Source organism: Symphalangus syndactylus, chromosome 5 (genome assembly GCF_028878055.3).
Source record: "Symphalangus syndactylus isolate Jambi chromosome 5, NHGRI_mSymSyn1-v2.1_pri, whole genome shotgun sequence".
Taxonomy (NCBI): domain Eukaryota; kingdom Metazoa; phylum Chordata; class Mammalia; order Primates; family Hylobatidae; genus Symphalangus; species Symphalangus syndactylus.
In genome coordinates, this window is record NC_072427.2 from 134,786,679 (window position 1) to 134,803,787 (window position 17,109).

The 17,109-nt window shown below is 39.5% G+C and overlaps 2 protein-coding genes across 12 annotated transcripts in view; one reads left to right on the plus strand and one right to left on the minus strand.

Annotated features, from left to right (window-relative positions):
* GYS2 (glycogen synthase 2) overlaps window positions 1-3,236 on the plus strand; it is a 63,234-nt gene extending 59,998 nt beyond the window's left edge. Inside the window, exon 17 of the mRNA XM_055280414.2 lies at window positions 3,211-3,236. The gene's annotated coding sequence lies outside the window, so the exon portion shown is untranslated. The remainder of the gene's footprint in view (window positions 1-3,210) is intronic.
* Window positions 1-10,619, minus strand: part of SPX (spexin hormone) — a 245,495-nt gene extending 234,876 nt beyond the window's left edge. For 7 of the 11 annotated variants that reach the window (XM_063639628.1, XM_063639626.1, XM_063639623.1 and 4 more), the window contains exons 1-6: window positions 10,336-10,619; window positions 9,851-9,931; window positions 9,624-9,681; window positions 9,027-9,089; window positions 7,725-7,808; window positions 5,311-5,365 (exon numbers count right to left, since the gene is read on the minus strand). In XM_063639628.1, coding sequence (XP_063495698.1) covers window positions 5,311-5,365; window positions 7,725-7,808; window positions 9,027-9,089; window positions 9,624-9,681; window positions 9,851-9,931; window positions 10,336-10,350 — 356 coding nt within the window. In that variant the 5' untranslated portion in view covers window positions 10,351-10,619. Of the gene's footprint in view, window positions 1-1,414; window positions 1,557-3,540; window positions 5,366-7,724; window positions 7,809-9,026; window positions 9,090-9,623; window positions 9,682-9,850; window positions 9,932-10,335 lie in introns of those variants that run through there. The other 4 variants (XR_010120859.1, XR_010120858.1, XR_010120857.1 and 1 more) reach the window with 2 other exon arrangements.
* Window positions 10,620-17,109: the final 6,490 nt, after the last annotated feature.

Genomic DNA, 17,109 nt, shown 5'->3' on the forward strand with positions numbered 1-17,109 from the left:
CCAGGCTGGAGTGCAGTGGCGCAATCTCGGCTCACTGCAAGCTCCGCCTCCCGGGTTCACGCCATTCTCCTGCCTCAGCCTCTCCGAGTAGCTGGGACTACAGGCGCCCCCCACCACGCCCGGCTAATTTTTTTTTTTTTTTTTGTATTTTTAGTAGAGACGGGGTTTCACCGTGGTCTCGATCTCCTGACCTCGTGATCCGCCTGCCTCGGCCTCCCACAGTGCTGGGATTACAAGCGTGAGCCACCGTGCCCGGCCTAGAAAGTCTTTTTTAAAATTTGGTCAATCTTCATAGATGATAATTTGTTAAATCCAAGTAAATAAATACATTAATATTTAATAACTTTCACTGACAATGCCCTGTTTCTTCATAGATAAGTTGTTAAATCTAAGTAAATAAATACATTAATATTTAATAACAACTTTCACTGATAACGCCTTGCTTAAAAATTGTTTAGACATTTGAATAACGTGGGAAGCAGCTGTTATGAATAATTCCTAGGGAAGCTATCTTTTTAAAAAATAGTTAGAAAAAAATAGAACATCTATTCAGTTGTAATAATGACAATGTCTCTTAACATATTCTGTGATGTGCATAGAGCCATAGTTGAATGATTATTAATTTAGCCGATTTATGTTTTAAGTGTAATTAAGTCTAAATTGGCAACAAAACAAAAACAAAAATCACACTCTTGGATTGCTTTTTTTCTAACTAAGTAGTTATTCACTGTGAGTTCCATTTAACTCACAGTGAGTTCCTTTATTGACATATCAATTGGCCTTGTTCTGAAGAGGCTCTAAAAAAGTTTTGATCTTCTCAGTGCTGGATTATTGATCACAAAAATGGAGTAGCAGCAATGACAAGGTGTCAGATGGTTCAAGACCATTGGAAAACTGTAATCCAGCCCTCCTATTGCTCCATTAACTAGAAAAAAGTAGAAAACTGTTGGATACAAGCAGCAAATCAGACCAAAATGGAAGATAGCTAGAAATTTGCTTTACTTAGATGTCCAGAAAAAAGAGAAATAATTGACCTAAAATCTAAACTTTGACAAATGCCCTGTGGATGCCAATTAACCGAGCATCTGCAGAGCAGTTTGAAATGCTCTGTACTGGAGAGTAGAAAAAATACGAGATGGAATTATATTGTAGGCTCATTCGCTGAAGTACCAGAAAGATCTTGTGATAAATGAGGATTCATTGTTACAATAACCATGAAAATGTATCCCCAGTAAACTAGCTTAACGTGTCTATTCAAATGATACTCTTGATTGATAACTGGTTGCTTGACTGTTATTGAAAACATGCCTACACAGTAAAATACCCGAAGATGTAAGTGCTTTTTGTTCAATGAAATAATAATTTGATGATAATAAGTGTGTACAAATGATAGGGCACATGGAATTTAACTGACCTGCAAACACCTGGCTTTGACAGTGTGTGTAGGAATCACCTTCTATCCTGTACTTGGTCCCCTGTTTAGACAGCTGCTGCCAGGTGACTCCATCCCTCCACTCTAGTCATTTCTTCATCCTTTTCCCCAAGACTGACAAAAGCTGGTGAGGAGAAGCAAATATGATTGTTACTAGAAGGCTCTTGTCTAGTACAGTGCCTTGTGCATAATAGTTGCATAGATAAATGGTCTTATTGGGAGACATAGAAGTTCAAAAAATTGTTGCTTTTAAAGAATGTATGTATTTATAAGTTGAAGGACAGGAATGATAGAAAAAGTGTGTGGTGCCTGATCAGCTGAGAGAAAGACCCGTTTTATGGATTGTACCACCTTCTATGGTTTGAATGTTTGTATGCCCCCTCAAATTCATATATAGGTGCTCCTCAACTTACAATGGGACTGTGTTTGGATAAACCCACCGATATTTTCTTATTTCCTTCCTTCCTTCCTTTCTTTCTCTTTCTTTCTTCTTTCTTTCTCTTTCTTTCCTTTCTCTCTCTCTCTTTCTTTTTCTTTCTTCTTTTTTTTTTTTTTTTTTGACACAGTCTTGCTCTGTCACCCAGGCTGGAGTGCAGTGGTGTGATCTTGGCTCACTGCAACCTCCACTTCCCAGGCTCAAGCAATTCTGGTGCCGCAGCCTCCCAAGTAGCTCAGACCACAGGCATGTGCCACCACACCTGGCTAATTTTTGTATTTTCTTTTTAGTAGAGACAGGGTGTTGGCATATTGGTCAGGCTGGTCTTTGAACTTCTGGCCTCAAGTGATGTGCCCACCTTGGCCTCCCAAAGTGCTGGGATTACAGGCATGAGCCACCTTGCCTGGCCAACCCACTGATATTTTTAATTTATAATGGGCCTATCAGAATATAAATCCATGGTAAGTCAAGGAGTGTACTGTGTATTGCCTTCATCCCATCATAAAGTTGAAAAATCATAAATCGAACCATCGTAAGTTGGGCCCGTCTGTATTGAAATCCTAATCCCCAATGTGATGGTATCCACAAAGGAGGCAGAGCCTTTCGGAAGTGATTAGATCACGTGGGCAGAGCCCTCATGAATAGGATTACTGCCCTTATAAAAGAGGTCCCAGAGAGCTGCCTTGCCCTTTCCACCACATGAGGACACAGCAATAAAGGGCCATCCATGAGAAATGGGCCTTCTACCAGACACTAATTCTGTTGACACCTTGATCTTGAACTTCTCAGGCTCCAGAATTGTGAGAAATAAATTTCTGTTGTTTATAGGCCACACGGTTTGTGGTATTTTGTTTTAGCAGCCTGAACTGATCAAGACACTACCGTCTCTTCCATGGTAGGAGTTAGAGTGAACAGAACTGGTTTTACATATGCAGATGAGAACATAAATGTTACAGGCATTATACTAATAGTTTTCCAGGGTACAAGGAAGACTCAGGAGAGGGACTAGTTAAGTCTACTTAGGGAGGTCCAAAGAGTCTTCACTGAATGAGCCCAAATGTCTATGAGTAATATGGGCGATAAAATGGCCCATTTCACACAGTGGTTGTGAGGATCAAATCAAATTAAAAATGAGCTCTTTCTAAAGGAATTTACAGCCCAGTATGAAGCGACTGACCAGAATGAAGTTACATTCCCAACTTCCCTTTCTTTGTGGTCAAGATAAAATGATATAATTCAAGGTTGTAAGATACACATTTTCATTTATCATAACCAGGTAAAGAAGAAATGCAAGCTGGAGGCTAATCTGAACAAGCCAGGCCCACTTCGCCTCCTCTCTTAGGAACACAATGATGGTATTGAGGGAGCGAAGGTAACTACTGGAAAACAAAGAATAATTAAGAGCCCAAGATGGAAGCCAGATAGCCGAGGTAGGCTATAGAGGCAAAAAAGAGAAGGGCAATGAGAACTGTGCAGAAACTGGCTGAAAGCCCTCTCTGCAGATCGAGGTATTCTAGTGCATGTATCTGCTGAAGGCAGAAAATTCCCAATTTTAAAACATAAGCCATATAATGTGAAGGTTTTCTGATCTATGATCACTTGTTCATTTTGGTTCTTTAAAAATCTAGAAATAAACAGAATATAGACACCATAAGAGAGTTGGACAGTTATAGAAAATTGGGAAGAGGGACCTTTTAATTAATCAGCATATTTGTACATAAGAACATTCAAGGAATTTGAGTACTTAGAATACTTGGAGCTATATTTTAACAGCTATTGATCATTGAGACAGCTTTTAAAACAATGGTTAGTATGACATTTTTGAGATTGTTCTGGTTAGTTGTAGGAAGAATTATTTCATAAGATAGATGTTAAAAGTGTTCTTTGAATACACATACTATTTGAATAGTCAGTTTGTATCAGTTTATGTCTGATGGATAAATAATTTTTAATGTCCCACCCCTCCTAATGGTGAAGTGGTTAGGACTCTGTATAAATAAAGAACAATGCTTTTGGAAAAAATTTTCACTAAATCGGATGTAAGCACTACCTAGTAAGTCTACTTTCAAACCAAATCATAATTAATGACAGGTGCCTATTATAATGCCATACAGATATTTTAATGCTCACAAGTTATTTTTTGACAGAGATCAACATTACATTAACTTGAATTTAGTTTCATTATTAAATTATGAAACAAGATACAGATAAATCTTATAAGCAGAGTTCTGATTACTTAACACAGTGAAATTGCAATTCCAAGTTACAGAGACATTCACATAAAGATATTCTTGAGCTACTAAATAATGGCTAAATACTGATGACAATAAGAATTAGTACTTTCCACTTATGACATTTGTCAATAACAACTCTGATCAGGTAAAAAATAATTAACATGATGGTCATATTATAATTCTAAATAAATACATTATTATGTTTGCCACAGGAGTATGTGTGCATGCGTGTGTGGGTGTATGTGCGTGTGTGTGTATTCAGATGGTACTGAACTCAAGTTGGCTTTTAAAAAGGAGGAGATCAGGCATATTACTGTGCACTTACATTATCAGAGTGATTTATGTAATGCTGTGATGTCAAATAAAACCCAGAGTCTAGTCAATTAGAGTAAGCAGAGTACTTGAATCTGTTGAGTCTGTTTGGTCATGGAAAATGAGTTACCTCTAACAAAACTGGCTTGTTCCCTTCTTCCAATACGTAAACAACAGAGTGTGTCTCCATCTGCTTATTTCCCAGTAACTTTTAGATTTCTAAACTGAATGCAAGGTAATTCCCAAAGAGCACAAAGGGAGCTCTGAGCTCTGGATTTTTGGCAAATCTTCTACCTCAATGACTGTCTCCTCTCAGCAACCACACTGAAGTGTTCCTGTCACAGGGCTTCTCCTCAGTCATCCAATTTATCTTCTTAATTGATCACTCCTGGATGAGCTATAGAGAGTCGTACTCTCCTATTTCCCATCCTGCCATGTTTCTCACCTTCCTCCCACCTTCTTGGGGATGGGATAAAAGGAAAACAGAGAAGGAGAATTTCTGCTGAGTGAAAACAAAACGCAAGTGGGTAACAAAACGAAAAAAAAGCCACACACACAACTAAGATCAAGACAGGTACTGGCTATAGTTAAAAGGAAAGAACACTTTAGTCTTCAGCCTTGTAATTATAAATATTCTAAGAAACTCAAGAGTAAGACACAAAGTGATCTAAAAACATTTTTGGCCATCTAAACAGGACCTGAAGCAATGAAAGAAGAAGATGATGTTCTCAGCTAAGCATCCTATATATATATATTTTGTTTCTGAAAGAATAAAACTATCTGTGTGTGTTCTTAAGATTATAAACAGAATAAAAGGGTCCAAAGGTTTTATTCACATGGTTCATATTTTCAAAGAGAATAGAACTATAATTAAACATAATCTAGTATATTTTCACCAGTTAAGCAGACTGTCTTCCAGGAATCCGGTTTGATCAAAGTTTTTTTCTTCATCTGTAAGAAAAAAAATTGTTTAAAATAAATATACACTCTGTGTTTTAATAGAGGAAAAGGTAAGACAAAGAGAATCTCAGGAAATAAACATTAAGCCTTCTAAGCTATGTTAACTCATGAACTCTGCTACTGAAAATTTAAACAATATGGGTTTTGATTTGTTCAGTTTCAAATCTTTTCTTCTCAGCTTGGGACACATTGCGGAATTCATATTTTACATCTGAACCTCTATAATGACTGAAACTACAGTATGGTATATCTCAAAAGCCATGTGTCTTGCTCTCACAGATCGACTTATGTCTAAAATGCCCACCATCAAAATAATTCACTTGCATCAAAGGACTGTCTCTTTATATTTCCTGTTAAAATGGATCTTACTCGGGAAAGATGACATGGGAACACATTTGCAAATGTTCTTTTATTAGGGGAGCTAGAGTTCTGGGGAGGAAATGAGATAAAAAGAAGAGGCACTCGTTTGCTGGGTGGAATCGCGAAAATTTAGAGCATGAGGTATCACATCTGAGGTGAGGATACTTAAAGAGTTAGACAATAGCAGGTTCCTGGGACTCTAAAAATAGGCTAGAATGACTAAAAGTTACAATAAGGTAGGGAGAAGGAGCGGCCAGGGGCAAAGTGCATCTACTAATTTCTTCTAAGATCACCTCTAGATAAAAGCACATTCTTTCAGTTAGTTGCAATATAATTTGAATGTTTGGGTTACATCTTAACCTGAATTTCTAGCACACTTTAAACCACTGCAGAAAATGGGCTTCTCTTTAAAGGGAAGGAAGAAAGCAAAGCAAAACAAAACAAAACCAGAACTGCATCCCTGTATAAATTCCACTGAAACCGTAATTCACTAAATAAGAGCCTTCTAAATAATATTGAGGTAGTATAGAATAAAAATACTAAAGAAGACTAGTGATTTATCAGTATCTGATAAATCATATGGGAATCGAAAACTTTTCTATCAATTTAGACTAATAAAATTAGTGATTTCGTCTTCAGAGACAATCCACTTAGAAAGCTTCAATAATTAAAATATATATATATTTATTTTCCAAAAAAGACTTGAGATGGGGACCTTTTATCACATCCTTTCCTCGAATTGCTAATGAAGATACCTCTCCCCTTTAAAATTAGCTCTTTTTTTTTTTTTTTTTTTTTTTTTTTGAGACGGAGTCTCGCTCTGTCACCCAGGCTGGAGTGCAGTGGCGCGATCTCGGCTCGCTGCAAGCTACACCTCCCAGGTTCACGCCATTCTCCTGCCTCAGCCTCTCCGAGTAGCTGGGACTACAGGCGCCCGCCACCACGCCCAGCTAATTTTTTGTATTTTTAGTAGAGACGGGGTTTCACCCTGGTCTCGATCTCCTGACCTCGTGATCCGCCCGCCTCGGCCTCCCAAAGTGCTGGGATTACAAGCGTGAGCCACCGCGCCCGGCCTAAAATTAGCTCTTTCTTGTCCATTATAGGTCACTTTCCTTTCTGGCTCTGCACATCTTCCCAATAATCAAATCTAAAATGTCACTATTAACCAATCTCCATCAGAGCTCTTTTCGTACTGACTTCAAAAATCGCTGGGTTCCATGTCTTGGGTTTTAAAAAAAACACCTTGGATACAGCATCCTCTACCCATTATTCAACTATTTCACACCTTTTCACTGCAAGAGTTTTGAGAGTCATGCCAGCTCTCCAGAGCCTCAGACCTTCTTTCTCTTAACTTTGCAGTTTACTTTCTTGTATCACATTCTGTAAACAAAGTTTCAGATATGGAATAGCAGCAGCAAGCTGTGTCACTGGGCAGGAGGTGGGGGGAAGTCCTGTGACACACTGTTTAATGTCCCCTGAGTTCTGTATTCTTACTAACCATTCTGCTATAGTAAACATTCTGATGGTTTCCATCCCTGGAAAGTTTCAAGAGGAGAATGATCAGTAGCATCAACTACTGAATGAATTCTGGGATACTCTCTTATTCTGATTTTCCTCTTACCTTTCTGCTTGCTCCTTTTAATGTCCCTTCACTGGTACTGCTTCCCCCCATTTCCCTTGATTTTTGGGTGTTTTATTGTCTTCCCTTTTCCCACCACATCTAAGCCCTGGAAGGTATCTCCATTCTCATGATTTCAACTTTTATTAACTGGCTCTGAAGTTCCTGTTTTCAAACTTGACCAATCATCAGAATAATGTGGAAGAACTTCTTAAGGACAGATTCTTGGGCCTCACTCAAGCAGTACAGAGTTAGAATCTCTGGGCCAAATGCCAAGAAATTCTGGGGGAGGGGTGTCGCACTCAACACAGAATCCCGAAAGTAAGCAAAGATGTTCTGTTATGCAGGTGAAAGAGGCCACTATGCTAGTACCTTCTGGTGATTTCTGAAGGGACGCCAGTAAGATGGTTGCTGCCTCTGGCATAGTTAGTAGTCGGGGATTTGGGCTTCGTCTTTCTGCAGAAACAAAAATGTATACAGATTCTGTTAGCATTTATATATTCATGTAGATAAGTCCTATTCTAACATGCAGCAATACTAGAAAAACCTCTGTGAAATAGATTTTGACCCCTCAACAAAGGACTACTTACGCAGAAGACTAATTTTTTATAAATGGAAACATGTCACAATTGCCTTGGAAATGACTTACAATTGGTTACGTCAAGTTTGCAAACAGGGTATGGAAGAGAATTTTAAACTATATGCCAAAGAGAATTTCAGATAATAATTTAACCCTTGTGGCCGAATATAAGGTAATTATTTGACTGAAGGAGTATCTGCCAAGAATTCAAAGTTATTTCAGATCTAAGTTGAAAAAAAGACAAATTGTTCTGATTCAGCACAAAACACGATTTCTAATTTTGGGCAACTGTAAGTTGAGAAACGAATCTTAACCTCATAAAATAAATAAGCTCAATTACACAGCATGTTTGAAGAGCCTAAACAAAAATTTAAGCACCTACTATGTGTTCAACAGTGTTTGGTATTTTTCCAAGTAAGTATACTTTTTAATTTTAGCGTTTCAATCTTTACAATTTCATTGAATTGTATTGTTATTTGTTAATACAATACAATGGAAAGGTTTATCATGAAAAAGAACAGTCCCTGGTCCCACCCTTAACTGCCCGCATGTTACTCTTTTGATTTTGAACCTTTGATAGTTCTTTCTAGTAAAACAGAAGCATACATTTGAAGTTCCTAGGTAAGTTCTTATTTTAATAATAACAGCGTTTAAGAGGAGGCTGAGTAAAGTTGCTGCATAAACGCGCAGATACATTTCTAGAAGCATTTGCATAGTTCTTCCTATCTCACCTTACCCCTCTGAGCTGAACCTCAGGCCCTAACTCCCTGGGGACCTCTGCACACCCTGGAAGCCAGAGGGCTGGCTGAACAGCCGCAAGCCAATAAGGCTTGGGGAGCCGCAGCGCCAGCCTCGGCCGCCCTTGCCACCATTGGCGCGGGGCTGGACGCGCAAGCTCCCAGCTCCGGCGCTCGGCATTGAGCCGCTGCTGCCAACCCGGGCTGCGCTCGGGCGGACCGTATCTGAGGGCGCCTCAGAGCCGCGTCTTTCCGGTGAGGAGACGCTTTCTTCCGGCACCAGCGCGGAGGAAGCCCTGCCCGCCCCGTCCTATTCCAAAAACGCGCGACTAGCGCCCTTCACCCTTGGTCACTCACCCGGCAGTGGCCTGTCGGAGAGGTCCTTTCTCCGGCTCTGGTCGGAGATGAAGCGGCGACCCTCTGCGAAAACGAGACCCGGGGCTCAGCGTCCGCCTGGCCCGGGACAACCCGGGCTTAAACCTCAGCTCCTCCCGGCACAGCGCAGTCCCCGGTCGTGGGGAGGGGGCAGGTTGCTGCAGGTTAGGGTCGCGCGGGGCTGCCAAGTTTCCAGCGCTCCCAGCGCAACCCCGGGCTGAGCCAGGAGCCCTGGAGACCTGGAGGAAAGCCCCGCCCCTGACCGGAGGCCGCAAGGGCGCTTTGGCGCGGAGGTCGTGTTAGTGCGATATTTCCCAGGCAACCCGAGTCCCCATTTGGACCAAGACAAGCAACCCTCCAGTTTTGGATGGATAATTTCTAATAAGGATGGAGGATTTCCAGTAATCAGGGACTCTTCCCCTCTCCCACCCCTCCCTCACCTACCAGTCTCTTTGATGGCCTCGATGATTTAAGGGAATAAACTCGACATTATTCTCTCTCCGTAACTCTCCATCTATCTGTTCATGACTCCTAAGGGTCTTCCGTTATTGTAGGAAGAGCAAAATATTTGGAACTTACGTGCCCCTTTCAGGTAGAGCATAGCTTGAGGAGTCCAGTTCCTTCTCTCCAACAGTCTCTATAGCACGGGAGAAGGGAAGAGCAGTTAATAAAACATTGCGGCTCAGTCCTCTATTACAGCAAAATAAAGAAAAAAAGAAGAGAATAAAACAAGAAGGAAGAAAGAAAGAGCAGAGTGGACACACAGTGCGCATTGTTTTAAATTTTTTTATTTTGCATTTGATCACCTGCGGAGCGCAGCTGGAGTTTCCCAGGAAAACAAACACCAGGAAAAGAGCCAAGGTTGTTGCTGCCAGACTTCTGAGTCCCTATATGAAGCGATCAACAAGAAAGGGTCATTTCTCTGCCAATAGGATCTTCTGCTTCCTTCCTTGACGCCTGGACACTTACAGACCCCTTACTTCTCGCAATATTCTGTTTTAATACTCAGTTTTCTGGAGGTGTTTTCCTTCTACCTTCTAGTTAATTCACAAAGAGTCCACTTGAAAAAACATTTAGAAACATATTATTTGTATTACTTCACCCAAATGAAGAATAAGTAAATATGTGAATTTTTTTCTTAGTAAAATCAAATGATTCTGTTATTCTAAAGGCCTATCGTTCAAATAGCCTTTAAACTCTAAAATCCTTATTAAACATGAAATAGGTAAAATGCTATAAAGAGTTTTAAAAAATAGCTAAGAAGTCTCAAGTTAATAAAGCCTTTGCTTACCTTCATGTTCTGCATCTTTTCAGAACCCTGAAATAACTATAATTTTATCTGTGAGTTTTCGACTCTTACTCTGAAATTGGAGCTTTTAAAATCTTGGTGTTAAGGACATCTCCCCATCTGGAGTAGAGTCTGGGAGTCCACAGGGACATCTTGTCAGTCTTCAAGCAAGATTGAGAATCTGATGACTCCTCCAGGGAGCTTCATTGCAGGAAGTAGAGGAATGATCGATGGGCAGAAATTAGTTGTTTAAATACTGATTGCATCACCCAGGAGACATTCAGAATGTGTCAGCATCATTGGCCTTGCTTTTCCTACTAGCTGCCCAAAGTAGTGTGTTATTATTATTATTAATGAAAACAATCAATAGTCCAAGGCAGAATCAAAAGTAGAAGAATAAGTAAGAAAACTTGTCTTGGGTAACTAGCTATCAGTCTATCACTGATGGCTAAAGATGTACGAAAAGGTTTGGGAATCTCAATGGAATTTGACATCAGCCATTCACTTAATTATCAGTTCATTCTGTTGTTTAGCAAATATTTATTGAGTGCCTATTATGAGACACACAATCCTTTTATTTCAAGGGACACATCCATGCACTGAAAAGACATGGTCTCTGCTTTGATCTAAGTTACCTACTAGTTAAGGTACACAATAAACTGATGAATAGATAAATAAGACACAGTTGTTACCCCTTAATCACAGGTGTGTGTGTGGGGTGGGGGAGCATGTTTCAAGACCCACAGTGGATGCCTGAAACCACTGATATGTATATGCCTTATTATACTTTTTTTTATCTGTTCACCAAGATGGTTACTAATTGATTAATAGGAGAGTGGTGTTTACATATGGACATGCTGGACAAAAAGATGGTTCATGTCTTGGGTGGGCTGGAGCCGGACAGTGAGACATTTCAACACCCTACTCAGATTTAAAACTCACAATTTAAAACTTATGAATTCTGGAATTTCCCATTTAATATTTTCAGACTGTAGTTGACCATGGGTAACTGAAACCATGGAAAGTGAAACCACGGATAAGCAGGGACTACTGTAACTTCAGAATATTTTAAATTGTTAAGTAAAAGTAAGCAAGGTGATGTGATAGGATAAGTGGTGGGCTACTTTAGGGAAGGTTAAAAACAGAGGGTAGTCTTGAAGGATAAGGTGAAGCAATGGGAGAAGCTGGGACAGGAATTAGTATTCCAGGCATTCTCAATAGAAGAAAGAAAAGCAAAATCTATGGACAGCAAAGAGCATGGCTTGCTTGGGGACTAGGAAAGAGGCCAATGGAGGCAGAGTTGTGTGGGTGACAGGGGAGGTGCTTTGAAATGAGATTGGAAAAGAAGAAATGGGCCAGTTGATGTGGAAATATGATTATAAGCAAAAGATGATGATGGCTTACACTGGGATGGTACACACAGGGAAAGAAGAGCTGTAAATGAATTTGGAATGCATGTTGTGGAGGTAGAAAATATAGAACTTGTATATAAAGGGGATATGAGAGTGTGAGAAAAAATAAATGAAGAATGATTCTTAGGTTTATGGATAAAACTGTGGGTAAATTATGAAGTAATTTACTGAAATTAGAGAAACTTCTTAAGAAGCAAGTTAAGAGAGGGAAATTAACACTTGCCATATAGGCATATTAAAATTAAAATGTATGTTAAAAATATCCAAGTACAAGTACAAAATAGGAGGTTGGAAATGCAAAACTCGATAGAGGTCAGCAAAGAGGTCACCAGCCTACAGATTTTCTTTTTGGTGGGGGGCAGAAATGATTAGCTTTAAGAATTTTAAGAATTCTAAGAATTTTAAAACCAGTAAAGGGATGAGATTAAACACAACACTTAGAGTGAATGGGGCTAAAGAAGAGCGGCAGAAACAGAGCTATGAAAACAAATGCACAGAGAATGAGCAGAGGAAGAGCCAGAAAAGGAGGCTGAGGTAGAGTCAGAAAGAAAGGAGAAATTCCAGGGGACCCTGATGCCATGGAAGCCAAGTGAAGATCCAGTAGTATTGGGAGGTCAAGCAACGTGAGCTCCAAGAAATACCCACTGGATTTGGAATATGATGGTTTTGAGGATAGAAGCAAGATTGGAGTTTGTTGAATAGTGAATAAGATATGATAAATTAAAGCCAAGAATAAACAATCTCTTTTAGAGATGTCACAACAGAAGGGAAAGGAAAAAAATGAGAATTTTTTTTTACTGTTATTATTATTGTTATTGTTAATTTAAAGACAGGGTCTCACTATGTTGTTCAGGCTGGGCTTAAAATCCTGTCCTCAAGTAGTCCTCCCACCTCAGCCTCCCAAACCTCTGGGATTATAGGAACGCTTGGCCTGTGAAATCTTTTTTTTTTTTTTTTTAAAGATAAGATGGAAGATTTGTTATACTTTTTGGGCTTAAGGTAACATCCGAAACCTTTCATTTCTAGGAAATTCCTAAAATTCCCTGAATTATGAATTATGAAATTATGAATCTTTTTGGGAAGCAGAGTGTTTCTTCTGTTGTACAAACTGAAAATGCCAGATAGTCACTTTTCTAGCCTCCCTATCAGGGAGAATGTGGGCATATGACACGGGCTTCACCAATCAGATGAGCATGCTCAGATGGGGAATCTCACGCCAGGATGGAAGAAGTGCTCAGGTGAAGCGGGGGTTGTAGTTTCTGGAGTAGATTGAGTTTCTGGAGTAGTCTTAGCTACAGTGCTAGTGGCAAGTTCCAGCATCCAGTGCTCCAGCAGTGGTGATGCCAGCTGCAGTGTCCTTTTAATAAAATCTTTGTTTTGCCCAAATCAGCCATGTTTGTTGGTTTCTATTGATGTGACAACTAAGAAACCATTTGTAAGACATGTATATTGATGGGGATGATCAGTAGGGAAGGAGAAATTCATGATGTAGAAGAAAGGGAAGATAACAGCAAAAGGAAATTCTTAGAAGGCAAGAGGGATAAGATTCCAAGTATATCAATATTCAGTTAAAAGATCTATATACATAGGCAGAGATTGAACAAGGACCTGAGTATCCACCACATACTAAGTTACCGTGAAAGAAAGAGATGGTCCCTCTCTTAGTCCATTCAGGCTGCTATAGCAAAATGCAACAAACTGGGTAGCTTATAAACAATGGAAATTCCTTACTCAACTCTGAAAGCTGGGAAGTCTAATATCAAAGTCCAGTCAGCATGGTTGGGTTCTGGTGAGGGCCCTTTTCTGGGTTGCAGACTGTTGTCGTCTCTGCTGTGTTCTTACATGGGTGGGAGGGGAAAACAAACTCCTTGGAATGCTTTTATAAGGACATTAATCCCATTTATGAGGGCTCCACTGTTATGACCTAGTTATCTCGCAAATGCCCTACCATCACATTGAGGTTTAGGATTTTAGCATGTGAATTTTGGTAGGACAGAAACATTTAGGTCATAGCAGTTCCTTCTCAGTTAGGGCAGTGGTTTTCGGATATTAATGTGCATGGGAATCACCTGGGAATTTGTTAAAATGCAGATTCTGATTCAGTATACCTGGGGTGGGGCCTGAAATTCTGCATTTCTAGTAAACTCTCAGGTGATGGTGATAGATGCTATTGACCCTTGGACGTTTTGAGTAACAAAGATTTAGGGGTATAAGAAGCGATGAAAACTAAACCTCAGAGTTTGTGTGGCTGGAAGAATGGCTAGACAGAAATAGCAGGGACTCTGAGGAGAGAACTGGTAAGTTTCATTTGGGATTGAAGTTTAAAGGGCTGATGCTATCTACTTGCAAATACTTGGAAAAGAGATTGGAGTTTGGGCACTGATATTTAGACTTGACACTGATATGCAGACAGGAAAACTGAGGTTTGGTTAGTAAATGAGAATGGAATATAGAAAGTAGTATGTGAGTAGAAACTTGAGAACTATTTACTGTCTTCAAGGAAAAAAGCAAAGCAGGAAAAAGCTAGAGGCATTAGTGTAATTTTCTATTTCCACTGTCGTAGGAGAGGAGAAAGATAAAAACTGACTAAAAGGTTATCTGGATGCTATTATAATAATGCTTCAAATGTGAGATTTTAGGATTTTCATTTCTAAGGATTGTAGCAATTTCCTTCAAAAAAGAGTGATAAAAGAAGTGAAATATGCTGTGTTTATATTTTAAATAGTCACATGTGAAATCTGATTACTAGGTTACCTGAAAAATAAGTCAAACTCCTTTCCGTACCCAAAACAAAGGTTTTGGGAAGAGGAGCAGGAAAATGAATCACTAATAAAATGTGTTTTGAACTTACAATTTTAAGAATAAATGTGCTTTGCTGATAATAGGTTAGCTAACGAATTCACAAGCAAATGTCTTACGTCAAAGCTGCCATTTTCAGTTTAATGTGCACAAAAGAAGGGAACGGTTTTGACATATTATCAATATTGCAGTCTTATCAAGAGTAACATGCTAGAATGTGTTACTTCTAAAAGGATTTCCAAAGGGCACTGAACCCCAATAGAACATTTTTGTTAAATCACAAAGCTTTTAAGGTTTTTACAGGTCCAAAACAAGACGTGGGTTAAGTTACAATATTTGGTATAAAACAAAACAAAACAAAACAAACAGTGACAAAAAACCAAAATAGGTAAAGCCCTTGAATTTTATTCTCCTGACAGTATGACCAGGCAGTAGATGTTGAACAAATGGTCTTTTAAGCCTTTTTTAAAGGTACATTCAATGAAGACTGTTCTGAATTCATCACTGTTACCTGGATTCTTGTAGTCGACTGTAGAGTGCCCAGAACCTATTTAACCAGTGATCACCTGTCACTGTTTAAATGACATTCTTTCAAGGTCAGTGATTATTGTGTTCACAAGGAAAACAGCTGCTATCTTGGATAAGGTTACCTGGACAATATGGCTATTATGGTACAAAATGCCTAAATTACTTTTTGATGACAGCATAGAGAGAATTTGGGTTGGATAGCATGAATAAAGATATGGGTCCAATCTTCTTTGGGGCTTCTATTCAGCCCCTTAGGCTAGTTGTCTCATCATCAGATGAAAGAAGTCATTTCCCCAAAGGGTTACCAGTTTTAGGAGGGGCTTTAGGGGCATTAAGAAGGCCTGCTATCTAAAATAAAACTTCCCATTAATTGGCCAATGTCTTAACCCGGGTTTCCTTTTACTTAACACTTTGATTCCCGATGAGCTCACACCCTGAAGCAGATAATATTGCAATTCTTTGTTTACAAATTGTTTCACATCCTTTCTCCAGAGCTACAGATCGGGAGAAGAAGGAGAAAATATGAAGATATTGGTTTTCTGAGGAGAGTTAAGATAAGTACTGTTTAGGGAGTTGGGGGCAGATAAAAGTGAAGCAGGGAAGACTCAAGTTCACCAATTTCATACTATCTTCTGGATTAAAATGTTTTACCATTCATCTCCAAAATGACAGAATAGTGCATATGAATTAATATACACCATTACTACAGGATAATTCATAAGACATGGCTGCTAATGGTGTATGCTATGTAGGAGCAGCACAAAGACAGAGGACAAATATAGCAAAAAGGTCTTGGATTAAGATGCAAACAACAAAACACTAATACTGATAGCTTTTTGGAAATGTTGAGCCATATAAACATTGGTAGCTCAGAAATGTGAAGAACGATCCCATAATAAATGTGAATTAGGTTGAATACCAGCTGTTGCCAGGTGTGATCAATAGGAAGATGGGATAGTCAGTTGTCCTACTTCTAATCCATATCACTGGGCCAGAAATACTCTCAGGACAATAATACATGTTATTTTCATAACACTTTAAATTTGAGAAAGCCCTTTGACACCCACTGTTACATTCAATTTTCATACCAAATTCATGCAGTAGATCCTGAATTTCACTTAGGAGCATACTCATAGTTTGACTTGACATGACACTACATAGTAGTTAGTGTTTTAGCACCAAGACTGGTCCTTATACCGCCACAGAACTCATAGTCACCTCACAGATCACATCACTTCAGAAGAGTCTTCTTCAGGGATTCAATTACCCATTATTATCAGTATTATTTCATATGTGTAGAAGACCATCGTGCAAGTGATCCCTCTTGTCATAGGGTATTATTTCTGGCTTTTGTCACTTAAGGAATAAATTTCATTTTCTCTTTGGGATAATTCTACTTCATAATACCAGCTCCAATGACAAACAAAACCCAAGAAACTCTTCATTTCATATTGGAAAGAAAGGAAAACTGAGTATCAGTGATTCACACCAGCCTCAAAACTTCAGGAGTAGCTTCTGGTTTCCCCAGCAGCCTCCCTTTTTTGTGAAGAAGGGCAGCCAATCTGGAGGCATGGTCTTTCTTTTATCTATGATCCCTCTCTCCATTGACGAGCTACTGGGTACAGTAACGTCCTAAGGAATGTGAAGTAGAAAGGTAGACTTCTGTGGGGGCCAGATCATTAGATTTAACTTTACGGCTGATAGAGGCTGATTTCAATATCTTAGAAGTGATCAGGCCGGGCGCGGTGGCTCAAGCCTGTAATCCCGGCACTTTGGGAAGCCAAGGTGGGCGGATCACGAGGTCAGGAGTTTGGGACCAGCCTGGCTTACATGGCAAAAACCCATCTCTACTAAAAATACAAAAATTAGCTAGGTGTGCTGGCAGGCGCCTGTAATCCCAGCTACTCAGGAGGCTGAGGCAGGAGAATCCCTTGAATCCAGGAGGTGGAGGCTGCAATGAGCCAAGATCATGTCACTGCACTCCATCCTGGGTGACAAGAGCAAGACTCCGTCTCAAAAAACAAAAACGAACAAACAA